Source organism: Myxine glutinosa, chromosome 2 (assembly GCF_964187855.1).
Source record: "Myxine glutinosa chromosome 2, kmMyxGlut1.1, whole genome shotgun sequence".
NCBI lineage: Eukaryota > Metazoa > Chordata > Myxini > Myxiniformes > Myxinidae > Myxine > Myxine glutinosa.
Genome location: NC_136262.1, coordinates 269,893,337 through 269,918,170, shown reverse-complemented (window position 1 = coordinate 269,918,170; position 24,834 = coordinate 269,893,337). Strand labels below are relative to the sequence as shown.

The 24,834-nt window shown below is 42.9% G+C and overlaps 1 protein-coding gene across 2 annotated transcripts in view; it reads left to right on the top strand.

The window, feature by feature from the left end:
* Nucleotides 1–24,834, top strand: part of LOC137420551 (attractin-like protein 1) — a gene marked incomplete at its 5' end in the record, with an annotated part of 219,432 nt that overhangs the window by 149,913 nt on the left and 44,685 nt on the right. The window contains 1 exon segment of one of the 2 annotated variants that reach the window (XM_078772552.1): nucleotides 1,297–1,431. Coding sequence (XP_078628678.1) covers nucleotides 1,297–1,329 — 33 coding nt within the window. 2 annotated transcript variants of the gene reach the window in all.

Here is a 24,834-nt window from a genome sequence, read left to right as displayed (position 1 = left end):
GTACATGTAGTTGTCACTGTTTGGAGGATGGTGCAACACAGGCAAACAAGGGGTGGGAATGGAGAGGAAATCATAGCCAAAGGTACTCCTGGGGGTTGTGATGGGTGATAGCAGAACACACAGTGAGAAATGAAGTTCTTATTGTGAAGTTCAACTCTGCTGCTGGTGTGGGGATCTGGCCTGTTGAACCAGAGGAGACGATAGCGAGGGAGGGACATGAGGGAAACGGGGAAATTCGCTCGGAGGAAGGATTATGTTGAGAGAGTGATTGGGATTGGGCATATTTAAATGGATTAAATGAGTGACTTCATGCTGCTGCTTGGTCATGCTTACTTACTGTGCACACTGTGCACTTCTTGGGGCCTTGTATCATGGTGTATTGTGAGTCTTTGCTGTGTTTGCAGTTATTTGAGGACATGAGGTGTATTGCATACATTCGACGCTGGTCATCACTTATTTGTCACTGGTTTTTTCTTCTTTTTTTTTTGTTATTGTTGTTCTGACATTTGAAAAATATCTTTGTATTTTTACTTCCACCATCAAAGGTGGATGGAGGTTATGTTTTCATCCCTGTCTGTCTGTCTGTCCGTTTGTGAACAATATATCTCAAAAAGTTGTTGGTGGATTTGGATGAAATTTGGCAGAGATGTAGCGTATGTGACAAGGACGAAATGATTCGATTTTGGTGAAGATCCGGATTCGGATCCGGCTTCTAGAATTTTTTAAGTGATTCTTCACCATTGGGAGATAGGGCCAAAAACGATACATAGCAGGATAACTCAAAAAGTTGTGGACGGATTTGGACGAAACTTGGTGGACAGGTTTGGTGTCTGACAACGACAAATAGATTCGATTTTGGTGAAGATCTGAATATGGATTCGGATATGAGAATTATTAAAAAATTTAATTAATTCTTCACCATTGGGAGATGGGGCCAAAAACGATACAAAGCAGGATAACTCAAAAAGTTGTGGACTGATGATTTTTATTAAATGTGATTCTGTATTGTGATTTTCTGGTCTATTCTGGGATACAAAACGTAAACTGTTCACCTGGTGGAGGGAGGTATGCTATCTTCTGAGTTCTTGATATTTATTTTTACATTTTCTTTTATCTTGTTTGCAATTGTTACTCCCGCCAGGGAGTAATGCATTCACTCGTGTGTGTGTGTGTGTGTGTGTGTGTGTGTGTGTGTGTGTGTGTGTGTGTTTGTGTGTGTGCGTGTGTGTGTGTGTATGTGTGTATGTGTGTGTGTGTGTGTGTGTGTGTGTGTGTGTGTGTGTGTGTGTGAACAAGATATCTGGAAAAGTTCTAAACGGATTTGGATGAAAGTTGGTGGGATGATTACCCTTGGGATAAAGAAGAATTGATTCGTTTTTGGTGAAGCTCAGGATATTATTCCCGATCCAGGACATTTTTGAAGGATTTTTTTTACCATTGGAAGATAGGGCTCATTTTTTTTTTAACATTATCTTCTATATAATCTATATTTAATATTGTGATATGAGAGCGAGGAAGACAAATTATGAATTGCGAAAGGTGATGGGAATAGAGCCTGTGATGGATGCTCTGAAGAGGAACAGGTTGAGATGGCTTGGTCATGTGTTGAGGAAGGATGAAAGTGACTGGTTGAGAAGAGTGATGGAAATGAATGTGGAAGGAAGTAGAGGACGGGGAAGACCGAGAAAGACTTGGCTGAAGATGGTGGAAGAAGAAATGCGGGCAAGGGGTTTAACAAGGAGACATGCAGAAAACAGGGCAAAATGGAGAAGATTGTCATGGGGACCGCAAGGCTAACCCCCGCTCTAGCAGGGAAAATGGCCTTAAAATGCATGTTGTTGTTGTTGTTGTTAACATTGTGATATGAAAATAGTTTTCATATTTGTTGTAAATGTAGTTTAAACTCGTGGTTATGCGTTAGAGCGGTGTATTTTTTTTAGCAGCGTCGTCTTCAATGTTCTTTTTTTTTTTCTAATAAAGACATATTCTGTCATTTTAAAACCACCAAAGTGTGTATTAGGTTTCCCCGTTTAATAAAATGTATCGTTTGATACGTATAATGCATTATAGATATGTATAATGCATTATAGAAACTGTTTTTTTTGTTTGTTTGTTTTTTTACCTCAGAAGAGATATCAACATTTAGCTCAGCGAATGTCATTCGCGGTGTCAGTATTTGATGAACTTATAAAGACTTAGTTCCAGATTTGTCAATGGCTGAGGTATATTAACAAACGAATAAAACAGATTTGGCAAAATTCCAACTTTTTTCCAAAAGATCGCATATTCGCCCAGGGTTGTGAGAGGCTGAAGAAGAAGAAACCTCACATGGGCTTCCCAGACCAAATAAATAATTCTGGTTCTGGCTCTGCGATTTTCAGGTTTATTACTCCCGCCAGGGAGTAACGCATTCGATCGTGTCCGTCCGTGTGTGTGTGTGTGTGTGTTCGTGTGTTTGTGAACAAGATATCTGGAAAAGTTCTGAACGGATTTGGATGAAAGTTGGTGGGATGATTGCCCTTGGGATAACGAAGAATTGATTAGTTTTTGGTGAAGCTCAGGATATTATTCCGGATCCAGGAATTTTTTTTGGAAATTTTTTTGGGAAAGATTTTTTCTGTTTTACTGCATTAAAGCTTTTTTTCTTATTCTTAAATGATGTTTTTCTCCTCCAATTCCGAGATATATCAAAATAAATTCTCTGACAGTTAGGGCCTACTTTCTTTTTCATTTATTGTTTTGGGGAGAGGGGATGTTAAACAAAACGTATTATTCCAACGAAACCCACGGCGGGTGTATGCGCTCTACTGAGTGGCGTTCTAGTTGGGTCTGTATTTGTTTGCTGTTTCATTTTCCTGTGCAATATCTTCTATTCACAACTGTGTTTGAAAATTGTTTGCAAGGTGATTTCAGGATACCTTTTCAGGTTTGTTGTGTTCATGTTTGTTGACAAGTTGCATCTCATAGTCTGTTGAGCATTTCATTTACTCAGCTAGTCCTACACTCGTCGCTCTGTGCACCTGGTTGAGTTCCATCAGGCCGCTCCCTCCCTCTCGTCTCGGCAGGTACATTCTCGGGATGCACTGATTTTTGTAAAACATTTTGTGGATGTTAAGGAGTTTTTTTTGTCTTTTTTTGTTTGGTATTGTCATTTTTTATGTTTATTTACTTTTGAAACCAGAGTGACTAAGTTTATATCACAGCTCGACTTATTTAATTATCATCATCTATGATGAACTGACCAACTTCACTGAACCTTCTGTGATGTTTTTCCTTCGATTAACATATTGAACAGTGACGCTGAGGTGGTCCTTCGATAGGAGGTATTTTGTTTTGTATTCACTACAAGTACGCATCCATAACCATCCTTGACCATGCCGTGGAACATCAGCCGAAGTCCTCACTTTTATTTTTGTGCCTTAACTTTATTTTTCCCTGCCACCACCTCTGCTCCCCCCACCACCTCCCACCTTACCTCTGTCATTTTACACCTTTATCTGGTTTTAAATTTGTTCTCTCCGCAACCTCTTGAGCAATTGGCACACATTTCAACTGTCCTACCTTTGGAGAATATTTTAACAAAATTACATGATCATTGATCATTGGATGGAAAATGCGGCCGGCATTCCAGAAGTCTGTTTTCCGTAGGTGTGATTTACAGAGAATAAACGGCCTCGACCTCGCTCCGCTCAGCCTCTGCCAAATTATTTATTAATTTTCTTGCAGCTCTGTGATAATACAATATTTGTTTACAGTAAATGTTTATTGACGTTCCTCGAAGCCGTGTTAGTGAAACTTTATTGGCCTTATCCACATGATGAATGAACTGTTATTGGATGCCAAGGCCAGGTCTGAGTGGGCACTTTTTAATAGACACGACATCCTTTGCCATCGGCTTCGCTGCGGCCGCCCGGTCCTTGTGATGTTCTAAATTGTGGTTTGACATTGCAATTTGCAATGCATTCTACAAATAGCGATGGCACTGAATGAACTCGAGTACAATCAAAAACCACCTTGAGCTGCTTCTGGAGGTCTAAAATGGTGCACAAGATGAAATGCTCTTCATTTGCAGACAGTCCATTAAGTACTGTATGCCAGTTGGAGGTTGTGGTAAAAAGAACTAATTTTGTGATCCCATTGGACAAGCCTTCTTATATCAGCGTGTCCCACATTGTATGTCGCATGCACAGCAGGCACGCTCCTCTCTTTCTTTCTTTCTCTTGCCAAGTCAACTTGTATGATATTGTTTTCAGTACGGCGGTGTGGACTGCACCGGTGTAGCATAAACTGTGTGTTAAAATTAAAATGCAGATCAAGGCAGCTGTATTTGGAACTTGGATTCTAAGCTTCTCTTGTATATCACAGGCTTGGTGTACGACAATGACAGTGTGGAGAACTACCGTGTCACTATTATCAGACTGCCGATTAAAAACCGAGCTGGTTCATTGACGATGACTACAAGGGAGGAGGTAACGCACCTGCCCTACTTGGTCTGGTCAACTTGTGGTGCCTCAGGGCGATTTGGCATTGGCATTAAAATTATACCGAAGAAAAGGCAGAATTGCCCAAAATCCTCCAAACCGAATCCAATAAAGAAGCTCTTCGGCACCTTCCATCGACGCCCGAACCCGCCTCTGTGGTTCACTTTCCCTTCTTTTGCCACCGGAGCAGCAAATGGCGGGAGTAATGCATTCGATCGTGTCCGTGTGTGTGTGTGTGTGTGTGTGTGTGTGTGTGTGTGTGCGTGTGCGTGTGTGTGTTCGTGTGTTTGTGAACAAGATATCTGGAAAAGTTCTGAACGGATTTGGATGAAAGTTGGTGGGATGATTGCACTTGGCATAGGAAGAATTGATTAGTTTTTGGTGATATTCAGGATATTATTTGTGATAATAATTTTTCATTCAGGTGATATTCAGGTGACAGGTGACAGGTGATATTCAGGATAAAGGTGAAGCTCAGGATATTATTCCGGATCCAGGAAGTTTTTTGGGGAATTTATTTTTCTGTTTTCCTTTAAAAACCATTTTCTCTGCAATAATTGGAGCGATTGAGAGCAAATTTTTAACGTAGGAGGGACTCGGTCTGCAGAATATTTTAATGGTAATTATGACGTCACAGGTCACGTGGTTCGGCCGCCATATTGTTTTGAGTGAAAAACACTAAAATCCAATTTTCTCCAAAACGCCTGAACAAATCGAGGCCAAACTTTGCAGGCAGAATCGCATACCCATGACGAACAAAAAAGTCAGCGAGCATGACGTCATGCATCACATGGTTTCAGAGTTATGACGTTTTTCAGCACAAACATTTAAAACCTAGCTCCTCTAGAGCCCTATCCCTATGGAGCCCTGGTGTTGGCTTCGCGGTTAGGGTGCCGGCTTGGGATCCTAGGATCCTGGGTTCGAATCCCGGTCGATCACTGAATTAACGCCAGGGGGGTTGACTCAGCCTGTCATCCTTCCGAGGTCGGCAAATTGAGTACCAGCTTGCTGGGATGAATGATCACGGTGAGTACCCCGATTTAGAATAGGTACACCGTATCCCTGCGTGTCGTAAGAGGCGACTGAGGGTTGGCATCAGGAAGGGCATCCGGCCATAAAAAAAACATTGCCTCAAACAGGGAACCATGATTGTCATGGGGCCCGCAAGGCTAACCCCCGCTCCAGCGGGGAAAATGGCCTTAAAACGATCATTCATTCATTCATTCATTCATTCTCCTCCATCATTTGTGATCCAATCGAGGGGAAACTTCACAAATCTGTTCAGCATATCAGTCTTCTAAAATGTCCTTTTGGAATTTGCGATAGGTCACGTGGTTTGGCAGATATCGTTATTTAAACGCAAATAATAAAAACATTTATATCTCTTGAACCACTTCATTGATCGACGTGAAACTTCATACTGTAGTAGAAGTCATGAAGAGTAACAAGTGTGCAAAATTTGAAGATGATTGGATGTACGGTCTGGAAGCTGGAAGTTGTTATTGCGTGAAGAAGAAGTCTTTGACTGGACGATTAATTATTTATCACATGTACAGACTTGCAGGCATCGTTTGACACAATGTCCCGGGTTAATTGCAACCTCAAATAAAATTATAATTCCAGATTTGTCAATGGCTGAGGTATATTAACAAACGAATAAAACTCATTTGGCAAAAATTCGAACTTTTAAAAAAAAGATCGCATATTCACCCGGGGTTGTGAGAGGCTGAAGAAGAAGACACCTCGCATGGGCTTCCCAGACCAAATAATAATTCTGGCTCTGCGATTTTCAGGTTTATTTATCTATATATCTACACATCTGGGCAGTGTCTGTGTTGTCACTGAACTACTCCCTGAAACTTTTGTTTCCGTGGTTGTGAAGTGTTTTTAATAACGTGGCGGTGGTTCTGAATCACGTGGTGGTGAGGTATTTTGAATTATGTGGTGGTGAGGTGTAAAATGACGTGGTGGTGAGGTGTTTTTAAATCACGTGGCTGTGAGGTGTTTTTAATTAACATTGTGATATGAAAATAGTTTTCATATTTGTTGTAAATGTAGTTTAAACTCGTGGTTATGCGTTAGAGCGGTGTATTGTTTAGTAGCGTCGTCTTCAATGTTCATTTTTTTTTAATAGACATATTCTGTCATTTAAAAACCACCAAAGTGTGTATTAGGTTTCCGTTTCATAAAATGTATCGTTTGATACGTATAATGCTTTAAAAAAAAATTTTTTTTTTTTTTTTTAAACCTCAGTAGAGATATCAACATTTACCTCAGCGACTGTCAATCGCGGTGTCAGTATTTGATGAACTTATAAAGACTTGTGAGTTATAAGTGTGACAGGCCTGTGCACGGGATTCTTCCCAGAAGAATGAGTGGTCGTATAACTTGAACGACTTAAAATGAGCGAGTTTTGTTTTGACGTTTGGCCCAGTTTTACATGTTGTATCCCTCAGGAATGAAACGAACGTTTTTCTTGGCTTACAATTTTATTTGAAGTCACACGTGCCTCAAAATACACTCAGTTATATAGAATTGAACGCTGAATCCGAAAATGTAAGTGAAATTGCCTTGTTTTTTTTTACATTATCTTCTATATATGTATTCTAAATATATATCTGTGCAGTGTCTGTCTTGTGTTGACTTGTCTTGTGTTGACTTGTCTTGTGTTGTCACTGAACTACTCCCTCAAACTTTTGTGAAATCGTACTATTCCAACTTGACCCACGGCGGGAGTATGCGCTCCACTGAGTGGCGTTCGAGTTCATATTTGTGCTGATGTCGTATTACTGTCTTGGCTGTTTTGAAAACAATAGCAATAAATGAAAATAACCGTTTCATGCTGGTGCGTCGATGTGTAATAAAATCGTATTTAAAATTGCGTTTCCGGGTTAATGTTCCAAACGAAATCTATTTTGTTTGTTTGTTAAATAAAAACTCGGCGTGATAGTTCATCCTTGCTGAATGTTTGGTTGTAAATACGTTTGTATCGTTTGGTGTTACACGTGCTTATTGAAAACATCCCTTTCCTACTCAGGGTTCTTTGTTAAGCTCACTGCCAGGTGGTGTTGTGTTTGAGCTAAATACACCTGCCCTTGCCATTGTGAGTCTCGAGCTGTCTACGTGTGTGTTACGCTCACTCTCGACTAAAGAACTGCTCAAGGTATCACAACCAACTGTTGAAGCAATGGGTTCATGATGCCCCCCTTTTGCCCTACAAACACGATTATTAGAATGACGTCTGGCCACGCGTGCCCAATAATACTCTACGACGTGGCCATAAAACACAACAGCTTCTCTAAATTCTTATATATATATATAAACAGCTTCCGGAACTGCGACTGCCGCAAATCGTAAAACAAAATTGTAACGAAATTTCCAAACAAAAAAGGTATCTCATTGATGTGTAAGAGAGAGGAATGTTCTGCAGACAAAGTGAGTGTGCATGATCGAGGAACATCCTCACATTTTGCAGTCGACGGACACTTCATCTACTGCTATTTGTTTGTCGGTCACAGATCTATTTCTACTTTTCTTTTTTTCCCCTGCTGAGAGCGATGACAATCAATTGAGTTCAGGAATCCGAGATACATATCTCATGCTGGACATTCCACGCAGATGTATTGACTGTTTCTCCGTTCCAACGGCTAAGTAATGCTGAGGCAGCAGTGATGGAAGGTGCAGGGAAATGGCAACGTTATGGATATACACATTGTAATGATAAAGTAGTATTCATCTCAGTAAAGATGGAGAGAAGAATGCAACTGCATCATTATTCTGTGTGTGCAGAGATTACAATGCATCACGTGCTCATGTACTGTCTTGTAGGTGCCTCTGTAACAGCGGAAGTTTAAATGGTGAAGGCCAGTCAGGCAATACAGAGATTCTTCTGTGGAGTTTAATGGTCCGAACCCGATGTCAAGACGAAACTCATGACTGTCCAATCATACTGGTCCTTTGACCGCTCTGCCGCTTTATCGGCATTTTGTTGGGCAATTTTTTTTTTTTGTATACAAGGTCGAGGCTCGTGAAAGAGCTAACATTAATCACACAAAAAGTCAAACCGACACATAAAACATATAATAAGGGGAGCGGTAGATAAGATGGGGAGAGAGGGGGAAGGACAAAAACACAACATTTGAGAGCAAGGACATCGAGACATCTGTGGGAGGGAGAGAGCTTGGGGGGAGGTGGGAGAGTTATAAAACACATGCACACTGCAAGGACTTCCAGGAAAGAAGTTGGAATTTCAAAAAAGTGTATCTGGGGTGAATTAGTTGGGGTAGAAAAGATCAAGGTTTTGGATGGGGGAAGATAAGAGATGGTGGTGAACAGCTGTTTTAAAGACCTGGAGGGAGGAGTGGGATTGAAGAGAGTGAGGGAGTTTGTTCCAGAGGCGGGAGAAAAGAGGAATGAAGGAGTGAAGGTGAGCAGAGAGTCTTGATTTTGGCAGTTTAACCATAAGAGGGTTGCTGGCAGATCTTGTGCGACCCGTAAGAATATTTGGGGGACAGAGCACAGAGAGAGCTGGGAGGAGTCGGTCGGTAGAGGATAACTCCTCGAGGAGTCGGTAGAAGACAGAAAGACCACCAACCTGCCTGCGGTGAGTGAGTTAAAGGCCCTCGGGGTTAGCTTCATCGCGGTAGATTCCAAAGATTCTGAAAGCTTTGGTTTCAACAGTGTGAAGTCGAGCTAGGTGTGAGGCAGGAGCACTGGCCCAGAGCGGAGAACAGTATTCCATTGAGCTGCGGATGAAAGCCTTGTATGTGGTGAGGAGCTCAGGTGTGCCAAGGAAGGACTTCGCACGACGGAGGTTGCCCAGTCGGCGACTGGCTTTGGAGGCCAGATTTGAAATGTGGTTTTCCCAGGAAAGATCATGGCAGATAGTGAGACCCAAAAGCTTGAGTGACATAACTTCTTGGAGAGGAATATTCAGAAAGTGGATGGGAGGGTTGTCCAGTCGGTCTATTCAGAGACATCGTAAGTGTGTGAGATTTGTCAGGATTGAAAGACATGCTCCACTTGTTTGACCAGTCTGTGATTTTGTCCAGGTCTGCAGAGAGTGAGGAGGCTGCAGACTGCCGATCTGAGGGATGAGGAATGGAGCGGCAGAGAGTGGAGTCATCAGCAAAGAGATAGAGAGGATTTTCAGAGTCAGAGAGATCATTCATGAAGACCAGAAGAAGCACAGGGCCCAGAGCACTGCCTTGGGGAACTCCAGCCTGAACAGGAAGGGGAGATGAGAGAAATCCATTCAGGGCCACACGTTGACTATGGCCAGAGAGGAAGTCCGCCAGCCATGCGTGGAGATTTCCATGGATACCATAGGAGGAGAGTTTGGTGAGCATAGCTGGGTGCCAGACCATATCGAAGGTATGTGATATATCAAGGGAGACAGCTCTGATTTCCTGTTTGGCATTGAGGACATCCATCCATTGTTGAGACAGCAGAAGCAGCATGTCCAGAGTAGAGTGACCTGGTCTGAATCCAAATTGATGATCGGAGATCAAGCCATTGGAGAAGAGGACCGATTTGATATCCGAAGCAATGATGGATTCCATGACTTTGCTGATAATTGGGAGCAGGCTGATTGGTCTGTAGTTGTGAGGGTCTGTTTTTGCACCTTTTTTATGTAAAGTGGTAATGTTTGCTGATTTCCAAGATGATGGCAGATGACTTTGAGCAAAAGAGAGGGTGACGAGAACACAGAGAGGGTGAGATAGAGCAGCAGAGCAGGATTTTAGGACCTGTGGGCTGATGCCGTCTGGTCCAGTTGCAGAATCAGAGTCTAGGTTTGACAAAAACTTCTCCACCTTGTCAGGAGAGAAGGACACAGAGTCCAGGAGCAGTTGGGTTCGACTGGGTGAGGTGGGAACAGAGAGAGATGGGTTTGGGACACAAGATTTTGAGGCAAACACAGAGTTGAGGCATTCGGCTTTGTCACGTGCGGTGTCAACTGTATAGCCATTTTATGTAAGGGAAGGGATGGAGGGGGAACAAACTCCAGAAACGGATTTGACCAGACGCCACCAGGATTTGGAGGTAGGAGACAGGTTTGAGAGTTCATTCTTGAGTGTGGAGAGAGATAGTGCTTCCTGGCACTCCTGAGGGTAGATAGACACTTGTTCTGAGCTTGGTGGAAGGAACTGAGATTGCCTTCAGTTGGATTTGCCTTCCAAGAGGCAAAGGCAAGTTGTTTCAGGGCAACTGCCTCACCACAAGATTCAGTGTACCATGGATGGGAGGAAGGGTAAGACAACTGAAGACAAGATGGGATAGATCTGTGCATGAGAGAGAGCAGTTTGCTTTGGAAGAATTCCCAGGAAGTTAGTGAGAAGAGAAAGAAAAGTATCATAAGCAGAGTTAGCTTGATGGGATTTATAGACTTCCCCCCAATCCATGGATTTGATGTCTGCAGTAAAAGAGCACAAGGTGTTATGGTTGTTAACTCCAGTGACATAACTCTTTTGGACAGAAGTAGAATTTAGAAAACATGAAGAAGTAATCTGAAATAAAGGTAAATTATCAGAAATGTCAGTGTGGGATATGTGCATAAATATCATCATCATTATTAGTCAGTATGTTATCAATCGCGGTCGTACTTTGAGGGGTAATACGAGTTGGTTGGTCAATCAGGGGATGAAATCCATATGAAAAAAAATATTAACAAAGTCGTCAGTGGGTTGATGATTAGGACAGTTAAGCAAATTAAAATGAATATCTCCCATTAAATAACACAGTTTCCTTTCCCTAGCAGTAGATCTGGAAGTTTTCAGGATGTTTTCAGGATGAGATCTGATGCAAGTTGGCTGCCAACTGGTGGTCATTTTGTTACCTAAGCATGTCCCCAAGCATTTATTGAACATGCATGGTCTGACTTTGTTCAAACTTGGCACCAGCACAGCACATGAGGGCACACGCACTACATGGACAAACGTATGTGGACACCCAAACATCGCATCCTATGTGCTCGTCGAACATCTCATTCCAAAATCATGGGCATTAATAAAGAGTTGGTCCCATCTCTGCTGCTATAACCAACAGCCTACCCTCTTCTGGGAGGCTTTCCACTAGATGTTGGAACATTGCTGCGGGGATTTGCTTCCATTCAGCCACAAGAGCATCAGTGAGGTCAGGCACTGATGTTGGGCAATTAGGCCTGGCTCACAGTCGGCGTTCCAATTCATCCCAAAGGTGTTCGATGGGGTTGAGGTCAGGGCTCTGTGCAGGCGAGTCAAGTTCTTCCACAACGATCTCGACAGACTATTTCTGTATAGAATTAGCTTTGTGCACGGGGGCATTGTCATGCTGAAACAGGAAAGGGCCTTCACCAAACTGTTGCCACATAGTTGGAAGCACACAATCGTCTAGAATGTTATTGTGTGCTGTGGCGTTAAGATTTCCCTTCACTGGAACTAATGGGCCAAGCCCGAACCATTAAAAACAGCCCCAGACCATTATTCCTCCTCCACCAAACTTTACAGTTGGCACTGTGCATTTGGGCAGGTATCGTTCTCCTGGCATCCGCCAAACTCAGATTCGTCCGTCGGACTGCCAGATGGCGAAGCGTGATTCATCACTCCAGCGAACGCGTTTCCACTGCTCCAGAGTCCAATGGCGGCGAGCTTTACACCACTCCAGCCGACACTTAGCATTGCGCATGGTGATCTTAAGCTTGTGTGCGGCTGCTTGGCCATAAAAACCCATTTCATGAAGCTCCCAATGAACAGTTGTTGTGCTGACGTTGCAGTTTGGAACTTGGTAGTGAGTGTTGCAACCGAGGACAGACTATTTTTACGTGTTACGCGCTTCAGCACTCGGCGATCCTGTTCTGTGAGCTTGTGTGGCCTTACACCTCGCGGCTGAGCTGTTGTTGCTCCTTGATGTTTCCACTTCACAATAACAGCGCTTACAGTTGACCGGGGCAGCTCTAGCAGGGCAGATATTTGACGAACTGACTTTTTGGAAAGGTGGCATCCCATGACGGTGCCACATTGAAAGTCAGTGAGCTCTTCAGTATGGCCCATTCTTCTGCCAATGTTTGTCTATGGAGCTTGCATGGCTGTGTGCTTCATTATATATACCTGTCAGCAACAGGTGTGGCTGAAACAGCCGAATCCACTAATTAGAAGGGGTGTCCGCATACTTTTGGCCATATAGTGTACATGCACCTCACTTTATTTTGTGATCTGTTCAAAGATGACCGACTCCTAAACTGGTGGCCATTTTAGTTGTAAAAAATCCGATATTGACCACGACCTCGACCATTTCTCAGACATGCATTTACCGATCTTGTTCAAACCTGGCACACAGATAATGAATGTTGTTATATGTGCACATCATTTTCTTTCGAGATCAGATCTAAGATGGCCGACTGGCGGCCATGCTGTTACTGAAATGTGTCCCCAACCATTTCTCAGACATGCATGGACAGATTTTGTTCAAATTTGGCACAAAGACGATACATGAGAGTATACATATGTGGAAGATTTTGTTTTGGAATCCGAACAAAGATGGCCGACTGATGGCCTTTAACTCCTTACAGCAAAATTACTAAAACCATAGGGGTTGTGACATTTTATGTCGTTTTCTTCTTGTTCCAATTATGCCAGGCAGTTGGCATATTTGATGTATTCACCAATTTGATGTATTCTAGTTTGGCCAAAATAAATTTCTGGTCATCTTTCTATTGATGCTATAGGAAAGTCTCTCACTCGCTTCGTTCCTTGATAATGACTGAAAACACCACAAACAACCTCTGCGGTTCATCATTTGGATGAGGTGCAGACTGTGTGGTTGATCCTGTGCATGATGTGCGAACTTTGTAGTTGAGCCTTTGGATGAGGTGCAGGCTGTGTGTTTCAACCATTGGATGAGGTGCATGCTGTGTGTTTCGGCCATTGGATGAGGTGCATGCTGTGTGTTTCGGCCATTGGATGAGGTGCATGCTGTGTGTTTCAGTCATTGGATGAGGTGCATGCTGTGTGTTTCGGCCTTTGGATGAAGTGCAGGCTGTGTGTTTCAGCCATTGGATGAGGTGCATGCTGTGTGTTTCAGCCATTGGATGAGGTGCATGCTGTGTGTTTCAGCCATTGGATAAGGCGCATGCTGTATGGTTCTTTGACTTTGCATTTTGTGACAACTTGCTTAAGGCAGGCCATCTCTCCAAAATGGACTGGTCATCACATTCAAAATATTCCCCAGCAGGTGTGTGTGTGTGTGTGTGTGTGTGTGTGTGTGTGTGTGTGTGTGTGTGTGTGTGTGTGTGTGTGTGTGTGTGTGTGTGTGTGTGTGTGTGTGTGCGGGTGTGTGCGCGCACGTGTGTGTGTGTGTGTGCGTGCGTGCGTGCGTGCATTGAGGTGTCTTTGTACAGTGTCTTTGTCCTGCAAACCCAACTCCCGTATGATCACCTCACTCACCGGCCAGGTACTGTCGAGCGTCGACTCGTGTCACGTTGTACTCTTTCGATGTCCTTGCCGTGTCGAATGGTTGAACATCGATCTTTTCACGTCGTCCTCGATTATCCAAATCGACGGAGTCTCAGTCCTTTCAGGAAGATTGTAGAGCTCAAAGGACGTCTTCCCCGCACACAGCCTTAATGAGTTACCTTCTCAACCTGATTATAATGGCCTCCACATGTCCACAAACAACTGGATAATGAAACTTTGTTCACTTGTCCAACTTCACGAGTTAAATTAGCACAAAGAGGTCGGTTCACATTCCCTTGCTGATACCGCCTCTCTCAGGCCTATATCGCACCACAGAATGATCCTGGATCTTCTAGCAAATACCACTTGAGTTGGTGCAGGAACCTTCCATCTTAGACACAGCGAGAATCTTCCGGAACTTTCCATCAAGCATTTTCCAATACAATACTGCCATCCACAGTCAAAATCAGCTCATTACATCATTTTCATCATTCCTGGAGTTTCACATATTCGTGGAACATCAAATTTTTATTATGTAAAATTGATTTTAATCGTTCATTAATATGTATTCATCAATGCCCATCTACAAATACAATAATAACCCATGCATAATGCCCACCTAAAAATACAATAATAACCCATGGTTAATGGGCATTATACAAGTACAACAAGAAAGAGCAATCAGAGATTGCAAACCCTCGCCAGGGTGTATTTTCAGTGTTTTTTAAGGCTTTTGCGTTAGAACAAATATGGCGGCCGAACCACGTGACCGATGAAGTCATCATTTTTTTTCTAAACTAATTTATTCCTAGATTATGCTCAAGAAATTTCATCTTGATCAGATAAAGTTTTATGCTTTTAGAATTATGACATCATAATGCAGGCACCTATGACATCATCATACACATATTTTATTCCCCCATGGAGAGTTCTTTACAATGAGCCATGTCTCAATTTTTTCTATTCAGCACTTTCGGAGATATAGAGGTGCAATTTTTTTCCGTTTTTCCAAGATGGCGGCCGAACTACGTGACCGATGACGTCATCATTATTTTTCTTCTCCACCAGTTTATGCCGACATGGCACTCAAGAAATTGCATCTTGATCAGATGAAGTTTTGTACTTGTCGAATTAACAAATTATGACGTCATAATGGAGGCCTTGGGCTGAGAGAGTTAAAAATTGGGCACAGTCTAATCCAGGGCAAGACAAATATGTGTGTAAAGTTTGGCGATTCTACGTGCAACGGTGTAGACGTAGTGCTGCGCACAGACAAACAGACAAACCAACCGATCAACATACTTGCCGGAATCTTTCCCGGCAAGTAACAAACCAACCGATCAACATACTTGCCGGAATCTTTTCCAGCAAGTAACAAACAAACAGACAGACAGACAGACAGACAAACCAACCAATCAACATACTTGCCGGAATCTTTTCTGGCAAGTAACAAATGAAAAATCACTCATCGAGCGACACTTGGCAAAAGAGAACATAGTAGAATAGCACTCAACAGAGTATCCTTTTGACTTCATAAATAAATTGGTGGTTGAATGATGTGACCCGATATGCAAATTGTCTTCAAATTAAGTTAATCGGATGAAAATTGTCAATTTTAGAAATGTTGCCGATGTTGACCTTTTGGCCTATGCTGACCTCAAAATAGTTGGTGGTTCATTTCAGTTAGCGGATATGAAAATCCTATTCAAATTGAAAGTCAATCGGATGAAAATTGAGCATTTTAGAAATCTGGCCCATGTTGACCTTTTGGCCTATGTTGACCTCAATAATAGTTGGGGGTTGAATTCAGTGACCAGATATGCAAATCGTCTTCAACATTTAAGTTCATCGGATGAAAATTGACAATTTTCGAAATTGGGCCTATGTTGACCTTGTTGCCTATGTTGCCTTGGCCTATGTTGACCTCAAAAATAGTTGGTGGTTGCATTCAGTTCGCTGATATGTAAATCCCATTCAACTTTCAAGTCAATCGGATGAAAATTGAGGATTTTAGAAATTTTAAATTGTTGTTGACCTTTGGCCTATGTTGACCTTTTGGCCGAGGCTGATCTTAAACATAGTTTGTGGTTGAATTCAGTTAGCTGAAATGTAAATCCTATTCAAATTTCAAGTGAATCGGATGAATAATTGAGGATTTTAGATATTTGATAAAAAGTGGTTGACCTTGGGCCTGTTGACCTTTTGGCCTATGTTGATCTGAAAAATAGTTAGTGGTTGAATTCAGTTAGCTGATATGAAAATCTTATTGAAATTTCAATTCGATTGGATGAAAATTGAGGACTTTAGAAATTTGAAAAAAAGAGGTTGACCTTTGGCTTGTGTTGACCTTTTGACCTTAAAAATATATAAGATTTTGTTGGACCATGAACTCTACCATTTGGTGAAGTTTCGTGAAGATCGGTTTAAAATTGTGACCTGTAGGCAAATATCAGTGAGCGGACACGCACACACACACACACACACACACACACACACACACACACACACACACACACACACACACACACACACACACACACACACACACACACACACACACACACACACACAAACAAACACCCAAACCGGAGTGATCAACGTGCTTGTCAAAATTTTTTGCCAACAAACAAACGGATGCTAATGCAATACACTCTCCTCAGGCGAGGGTAATAATAAATCCATGCATAATGGACATAACAGCTTTTAACTGGCACAGTGAGTCGATCTGTCTGTCTGCAGTTCTCTGTCACTGTCTCTCTCTCTCTCTCTCTCTCTCCCTCTCTCTCTCTCTCTCTCTCTCTCTCTCTCCCTCTCTCTCTCTATCTCTATCTCTATCTCTATCTCTATCTCTATCTCTTCCTCATCTCCCTCCCTCTCTCTCTCGTACCCTCTCTCTCTCTCTTCCTCATCTCTCTCTCTCTCTCTCTCTCTCTCTCTCTCTCTCTCTCTCTCTCTCTCTCTCTCTCTCTCTACCTCTACCTCTACCTCTACCTCTACCTCTATCTCTATCTCTATCTCTATCTCTATCTCTATCTCTTCCTCATCTCCCTCCCTCTCTCTCTCTCGTACCCCCTCTCTCTCTCTCTCTCTCTCTCTTCCTCATCTCCCTCCCTCTCTCTCTCTCTCGTATCCCCTCTCTCTCTCTTCCTCATCTCCCTCCGTCTATCTTCCTCATCTCCCTCCGTCTATCTTCCTCATCTCCCTCCGTCTATCTTCCTCATCTTCCTCCGTCTATCTTCCTCATCTCCCTCCGTCTCTCTCTCGTACCCACTCTCTCTCTCTCTTCCCGGGATTGCTAAACTTGCAATTTATAAAACTAGGAAGATCAAATTGAGTGGCAGAGATGAAAATGTGCTCTTTTGCTTTAAAGGAATAGTGTCGGCCGGGATAAAATTAGAGCAGTTTTACCATTTGAGTTTCGGCAGTGTGAACGACGATTTTTTTTACAGATGAGGTGTTGGTTTTGTTTTTGTAAATTTTACTTAAGCTCAATTTCCACATATATGTATATGCATCTTTTTGCTTGTACAACTTCCTTTTCTTGTAAAAATTTGTGGTGTTTTCCATGTGTGTTTTGATACTTTTATAATAAAAGCACACAAAAGTCTCTCTCTCTTCCTCATCTCTCTCTCTTCCTCATCTCTCTCTCTTCCTTATCTCTCTCTCTCTCTCTCTCTCTCTCACTCTCACTCTCACTCTCACTCTCACTCTCACTCTCTCTCACTCTCTGTGTCACCACCTGTTGGCTGTTGGTGCGTTGGGTGTGGTGTCATGGCGTCTGCTCGTGTTTTGGCCTTGTAGCTCCGTGCTCGTGGTTTGTATCTTTACCCTCCCCTTGCCCCTTCTCACCTTTGTGCCGTCTTTTGTGTATCCCCCTTCCACGTTATCATCCCTTCCCCCCTCTTGAGAGTGAGAGAGCACACGTCGTGAGATCGGTATAGGTTCCCCTTTAGGGCGGTTCCCTCTTCGGTTTTTTTCGCTTCGTGTTACAAATCATAACACCTTTTTCCGTTTCTTTTTTCGTAAATATTTTTATTTTTCGTTTGTTTACTGGAGCTTTTTGGCTTCATTAACCCTTTATACATTTATCCTTGGTTTAAACTTGGAAACGATGGCGGATAGCTCTCGTTACACGTCTCTTGAAGCGCTAACCCGGAAGCACGGGTTCGTTTGTTCACCTCCGTTGGGAATCGACTTCGAGGCCATTATCCTTGCCGTCGGAGAGATAATCGGTTTGGATAATGTAAAAGCGGCTTCTCGCATGAATAAACACGTGGTAATCTTTGTTTCCACAGTACCCATGGTTGCTCAAATAGTCGAGCACGGGCTTTTCTTTGCTCCCGACGTGTTTGTTCAGGTATGTCCACTCGACACGCCGGCAGTTCGGGTTTCTCTCTCTAACGCTCCTCCGTTCCTTAAGAACAAAGACCTGGTTACTGAACTAAACAAACTTGGTTCTGTCGTCTCTTCAGTTACTATGGTTCCTATACGAGGGAAAAATAACTGTTTAAAACACGTCATGTCCTTTTGTCGTTTTGTTTATATGATTTTACCGCATGGTGTAACCTCTTTAAATGCGGTATTGCCCTTCAAGGTCGAAGGTCACACTTATCGGGTCTTTGTCTCCACAGAGTCTCTAGTTTGTTTTGAGTGTGGTCAATATGGTCATTTAAAAGACTCGTGCCCGAAAAAGTCCACGGATAGAGTCGCTAGCCTGAATGGTGATGAACAGCAGGGCTCTACTGAGATCGTTGTCGATGATGTAAACAGTATGGATGGTGGTGAGATGAACCCCATTGCCATTGTAGACAAACAGAGAACCAGGAAAAGAACCCTCTCACCTTCTAGCGACCTCAACAAGCCTGATAATAAGGTCTTGGCCTGTCCTCCAACCTACGCTCAAGTGGTTAGTGAAGGTAACGATGGAGTGCAAACCTCCTCCTCAGCAGTGCCTCCAGTTGAGGTAATCCCTCAGCCTCCTCTGCCTTCAGAATATTCTGAGGGTAATGTGATAAATGCTGAAAATTTATGTGTTGGCCAGACAGCACCTGAGTCTCTCCGGTGTTCTGAGGGTAAATCTCCATGTGAGGTTGAGCCTCCATGTGTGTCCCTTGCTGAACCTTGTGTTGATTGTACCACCCCTCCCTCTGGGGAGTGGTGAGTGTGTAGGAACTAGGGATCTGTCTGTTATCGAATCCTCCATTGAGGCAGCTGAGCCTTGTCAAGCTCATGGTCAGCAGGGTGATAGTGTTGAAGTCTCAGATTGTCACGTTGATGAGCCCGTTGCTTCGGCAATGGACTCTCAATGCAATGATTGTCGGTAACAACCCCCTAGTCGTGACTGATGCCACTCCACAAGGCTTATAGTACGGTATGCAGTGTAATTCCGTATGATTTTTTGTGCTAAAATTGATTTTTTTGCTTCATCGGATTGATTTTGGGTCAAATTATTGGAAAATGATGGGGTACAAATTTTCCGACCCTTGTATCCCCTCTGGGGGGTCACAAGAAGAAGACATCGGAGAGCTTGCACAGTTTCTTTTGCAGTATCTCGAGCAGGTGGAAAGCCTTCTGCATCTAATCAGTGCCTGTCGCTCAGGTGACTGGGAGGGATACTTGGCTGCATTGGAGGACATCATCAAATATTTTTTTGCTCATGACCTACTGAACTATGCTCGCCTAATGCCCGTCCATCTTGGACAAATGAATGCCCTAGAACAGGATGACCCCACTACATGGAACGCACTGAAGTCTGAAGACTTTGTTGTTGCAAAATCAGAGGTTCCCTTCACTCACTTGTTCACCGACCAGACCCTCGAGCAGGAGATCAAGGAGTTGAAGCGCCAATGGTGGGATGGTTGGATTGAGTCAAGATGAAGCGGCACTGGACCGACTTGTTATCACCACACCTCATCTCACTCACATTGTGAAGCAGTACTTGAGCAGCTTCCCTCAATCCACCAAGTCGTCTGAGCGAAGTGAACACTACCAGCTCTCAGGACATGTTGCTGGGAGGTCAAGTGAAAACGCCTTGAAACTTTGTCAATGCATCGAGTTGCATTGTGCGGGGAATCCTTTCACAGCAAAGTCTCCGTTGAAAAGCCTCGTTTCATCAGCTCTTTTACCCGAACAAGCAAAGGATGATCTTCAGCACTTTCCAGAGAAGGGTCAGAAGCGCTTTGAAGAGGTCGTTCATACCAGATTGCTGCCCACATCCACACTCTCTGTTTGGGACTCCATGAAGAAGCTAAATCTAAATACCTTTTCCAATTGGATGGAAAAAACAAAAGTTCGTGTGGGTGACAAGGTGGTCAAGTTACGCGAGAAACGTGAACTGCTCGGCAGATTTCTCATAATCCAAGGAAGCCGACCTGAGCTGGTACCAAAACTAGAGGAGACGATCGGCGATTACGAAATGTCAGTGGTGCCACGCTCCCTATTCGCTGTTGATGGATCTCTCTATATTCCGACAGACAAGGCCAGTCTGATGCATGTGGTCGAAGGAGCAACGACGGAACTTCAATATGCCCCTCTGCCTGATGTAGCAATGGCGGATCGTCCATCCTGAGTCACCCGAGTTCTCATTGTGGACGTCATGGCTGTGCTTCAGTGTATGCAGAAAACGCCAACAATGCAGAAGATTTCGGACCTGTTGGAGACATTCATCAAACGAATCAAAGGGATGATGGTTGGCTATGATGAGGGGTAGACCGTTATATTGACCAGTCTCTAAAGAACAAGACACACCAGAAGAGAGCAGTGACGTCCACAGAATACGAAATTCATCCAGAAATGAAGCTCACCATGTCATTGAAGGAGCTTCTGTCTGCCTCAAGGACCAAGAGTAGCTTGACATCTATGTTGGCCGAGGTATGCTGAAGCACTACTCCAGGAACAGTACCTTCAAGCTGGTCGTTGTGTATGGCATGAAGATCAAGGGCCATGATTTCGAAGAAGAACATGCACACGAAGAGGTGGACACACTGATTCCTAATCAAGTCCTGGCTTCTTTAGCTGGAAGCCCTTGGAGGGACATACATGTTTGGTCACCCGACACCGATGTTCTTATGCTTCTCCACGACCTGGTCTCTCGTGGTCGCCTTGGACCTCAAACTCGTCTCAAGTTTTTAACTGGCAAGGGCGCGAAGTACCGAGAAATTGATGTGGTGGAACGAGTGCAAGTGATTGAACATCGGAAATATCAAGGACTCATTGGAGTCCACAATTTCTCTGGCGCTGATTGGGGTGGGAAGTTTGTGGGTATCACCAAGAAGACCTGGGTTGGTGCCTATATGAAGCTTGACGAAAATGACGATGCCATCAACTGCTTCCGAGAGCTTGGTGAAGGTCCTATCCCGACGGAGCTAGTCAATGGTGAACTGTCACCACAGGTTAAAGGTTTGGAGCAGTTTGTCTGCAGTGTGTACTGCTCAACAGGTCCCAAAACCCTTCCGGCACTGAGGTGGGAGCTGTTTCGCTCAAAAAATGTGGAAGGAGAGATGTTGCTTCCTACTCGTGCTGCCTTACTACCCCATATCACACGTGCAAATTACATTGCCATGCGTGACAAGTCGTACTCTACCAACTGTCTGACTCTGTTTCCTATTGAACAAAATGGCTGGAGTGAAAAGGAAGGTCCAGGACTTTATGTTTGCATGAGGTGTCTCATCCTACCCGCCCCTCGAGCTGTGATAGAGCTGATCAAATGTGGATGTAAATCGGGATGCAAAGGGCGGTGAAGTTGCTGCAAGAATGGACTTCCTTGCACTCCTCTCTGTAAATGCTATGGCGCTGACTGTGGAAATGCGATCAAGAATGATGTAGGCCTACATGACGAAGTGGATGCCGATGAATAATCTGTTCTGTAAGTCATAGGTTTCAATAGTAATAGTGATGGCCACTAAGACATGATCGTGGACTGAAATCCATGAAATATGGAACCCCCACCCCCATCATCAAGGGGAGCGGGGCAGAAAATCACTTATAATAACTTTGACAGTGTGCTAAATGGACTCAGTATCATCTAAAACCCCTAAAATGACACTGAGATTGTGAAAATCGGTTCATTATTAGTGAAGATAGGGGTGGGGTCAGTTCATGTGCCCCAAGTTTGGAAAGTGACCCCCCAGCGGAAAATTTGTACCCCATCATTTTTCTATAATTTGACCCCAAATCAATCAGATAAAGCAAAAAAAAATCCATTTTTGCACAAAAATCCTACCGGAGCTGTTTTCATGACATATCATACCGCACTCTTATCTGGGACAAACCCTGTACATACAGCCAACAACTTCAGCCCCTTTCATGTGAGGGCATAGACGTTCCACCTGCAGTGACTGTTTTACCTGTTAATGAAGCAAATGGAATTGTTTCACCTGTTATGGACTCGACTATTGGAAAGTCCTCTGATGATTGTGCTGAGACCACTGGTGATGAACCTGCTGAGACCACTGGTGGTGAAGCTGCTGAGACCACTGGTGATGAACCTGCTGAGACCACTGGTGATGAACCTGCTGAGACCACTGGTGATGAACCTGCTGAGACAACTGGCGGTGAACCTGCTGAGACCACTGGTGATGAACCTGTTGAGACCACTGGTGATGAACCTGCTGAGACCACTGGTGGTGAACCTGCTGAGACCACTGGTGGTGAACCTGCTGAGACCACTGGTGGTGAAGCTGCTGAGACCACTGGTGGTGAAGCTGCTGAGACCACTGGTGATGAACCTGCTGAGACCACTGGTGATGAACCTGCTGAGACCACTGGTGATGAACCTGCTGAGACCACTGGTGATGAACCTGCTGAGACCACTGGTGGTGAACCTGCTGAGACCACTGGTGATGAACCTGCTGAGACCACTGGTGATGAACCTACTGAGACCACTGGTGATGAACCTGCTGAAACCACTGGTGGTGAACCTGCTGAGCCCACTGGTGATGAACCCGCTGAAACCACTGGTGGTGAACCTGCTGAGCCCACTGGTGATGAACCTGCTGAGACCACTGGTGATGAACCTGCTGAGATCACTGGTGATGAACCTGCAGGGACCACTGGTGGTGAACCTGCTGAGACCACTGGTGATGAACCTGCTGAGACTACTGGTGATGAACCTGCTGAGACCACTGGTGATGAACCTGCTCTCACTTTGGCAAATGTTAACCCTGAACATGATGACGCTGAATACTTGTCAGCAGAAAATAGCGAAACTGTCCCAGTTACTGCCCCCAGTCCATCACTTGGTGAAGCTGGAATTGCAGAAAATGTTGAAATCAATATAATCGAATATCTAATATCAATATAATATAATACAAGTGAAGATACATTCAAAGTACACCGCTCCCATGCCAAATAATGAAATATCCTACAGCGCGGCATTGCCGGGGTGCCTCCGGCGCCCGGCAATACCGCAGTGCAGCTCATAGAGGCTGCATTGGGAGGGAGAGGTGTACACTAATTGATTGATTGATTGTATAATTAAAATCAATAAAAGATTATCACAAAATACTTTCTTAATCAATTGGCTAATAGCATAACTAAACCACTAGTGCTTCATCCGAAGATGTATCTTTTAGAAATTTCATTAAATAAGTCATCAAAAAAAAATTAAATAATTAATTGATTAATCAATAAATAATTAATCGATTAATCAATAAATAATTAATCGATTAAATGATTAATCAATAAATCAAAAATATCCTTGATAGCCACATCACTTGGTCACTGTCATGTCCAAATATTAGCTTCCCAGCTCAAAAGGTGCCTGAGATATTGGCCAAATGAGAAAGAAAATAAATAAATGATTAATAATGAAAATAAATAAATTAATCATGAAAAAATTAAATTATTAATCAATTCGGTCACAGAACACATAAACCACCACCATTTCATCAGAATCTGTAACTGAAAAAAAAAAATTTTTTTTTAGTACTTAATCAAATAATTAAATAATTAATCGATTAATTGATTAATTGATTAATCAATGAATCAAAAATATCCTTGATAGCCACATCACATGGTCACTCATGTCCAAATATTAGCTTCCGAGCTCAAAAGGTGCCTGAGATATTGGCCAAATGAGAAAGAAAATAAATAAATGATTAATAATTAAAAAAAAAAAAAATCATAAAAAATTAAATTATTAATCAATTCGGTCAGAGAACACGTAAACCACCACCATTGAATGAGATTGTGTAACTAAAAAAAAAAAAATTTTTTTTAGTCATTAATCGAATAATTAAATATTTAATCGATTAATTGATTAATTAATAAATCAAAGATAGCCTTTGCAGCCAAATCACCTGGTCATTGGCATGTCCAAATATCAGCTTCCTAACTCACAAGTGCCTGAGTTAATGGTCAGAAGAGAAAGGAAATTTGATTAATTAAATAAGGACTTAATTAATCGCTAATAATTAAATAACTCCTCAATTAATTGATTTATCAAAAAACAAAAAATACCGTTTTTGACAAAGCACTTGCTCACTATTGTGCTGACATTTCAGCTTCCTTGCTCAAAGGATGGCTGAGATATCGCCCGGACAACCAAGAAAGCAAGAAAACAAGAAAACAAACAAGTACACATACATTCAAAGTACACCGCCCCATGCCAAATAATTAAATATGCTGCAGCGCGGCATTGCCGGGGCGCCTCCGGCGCCCGGCAATACCGCAGTGCAGCTCATTGAGGCTGCATTGGGAGGGAGAGGTGTACACTAATTGATTGATTAATTGTATAATTAAAATCAATAAAAGATTATCACAAAATATTTTCATAATCAATTGGCTAATCGCATAACTAAACCAGTAGTGCTTCATCCGAAGATGTATCTTTTAGAAATTTAATTAAATAAGTCATTTATAAAAAATTTAATAATTAATTGATTACTCAATAAATAATTAATCGATTAATCAATAAATACTTAATA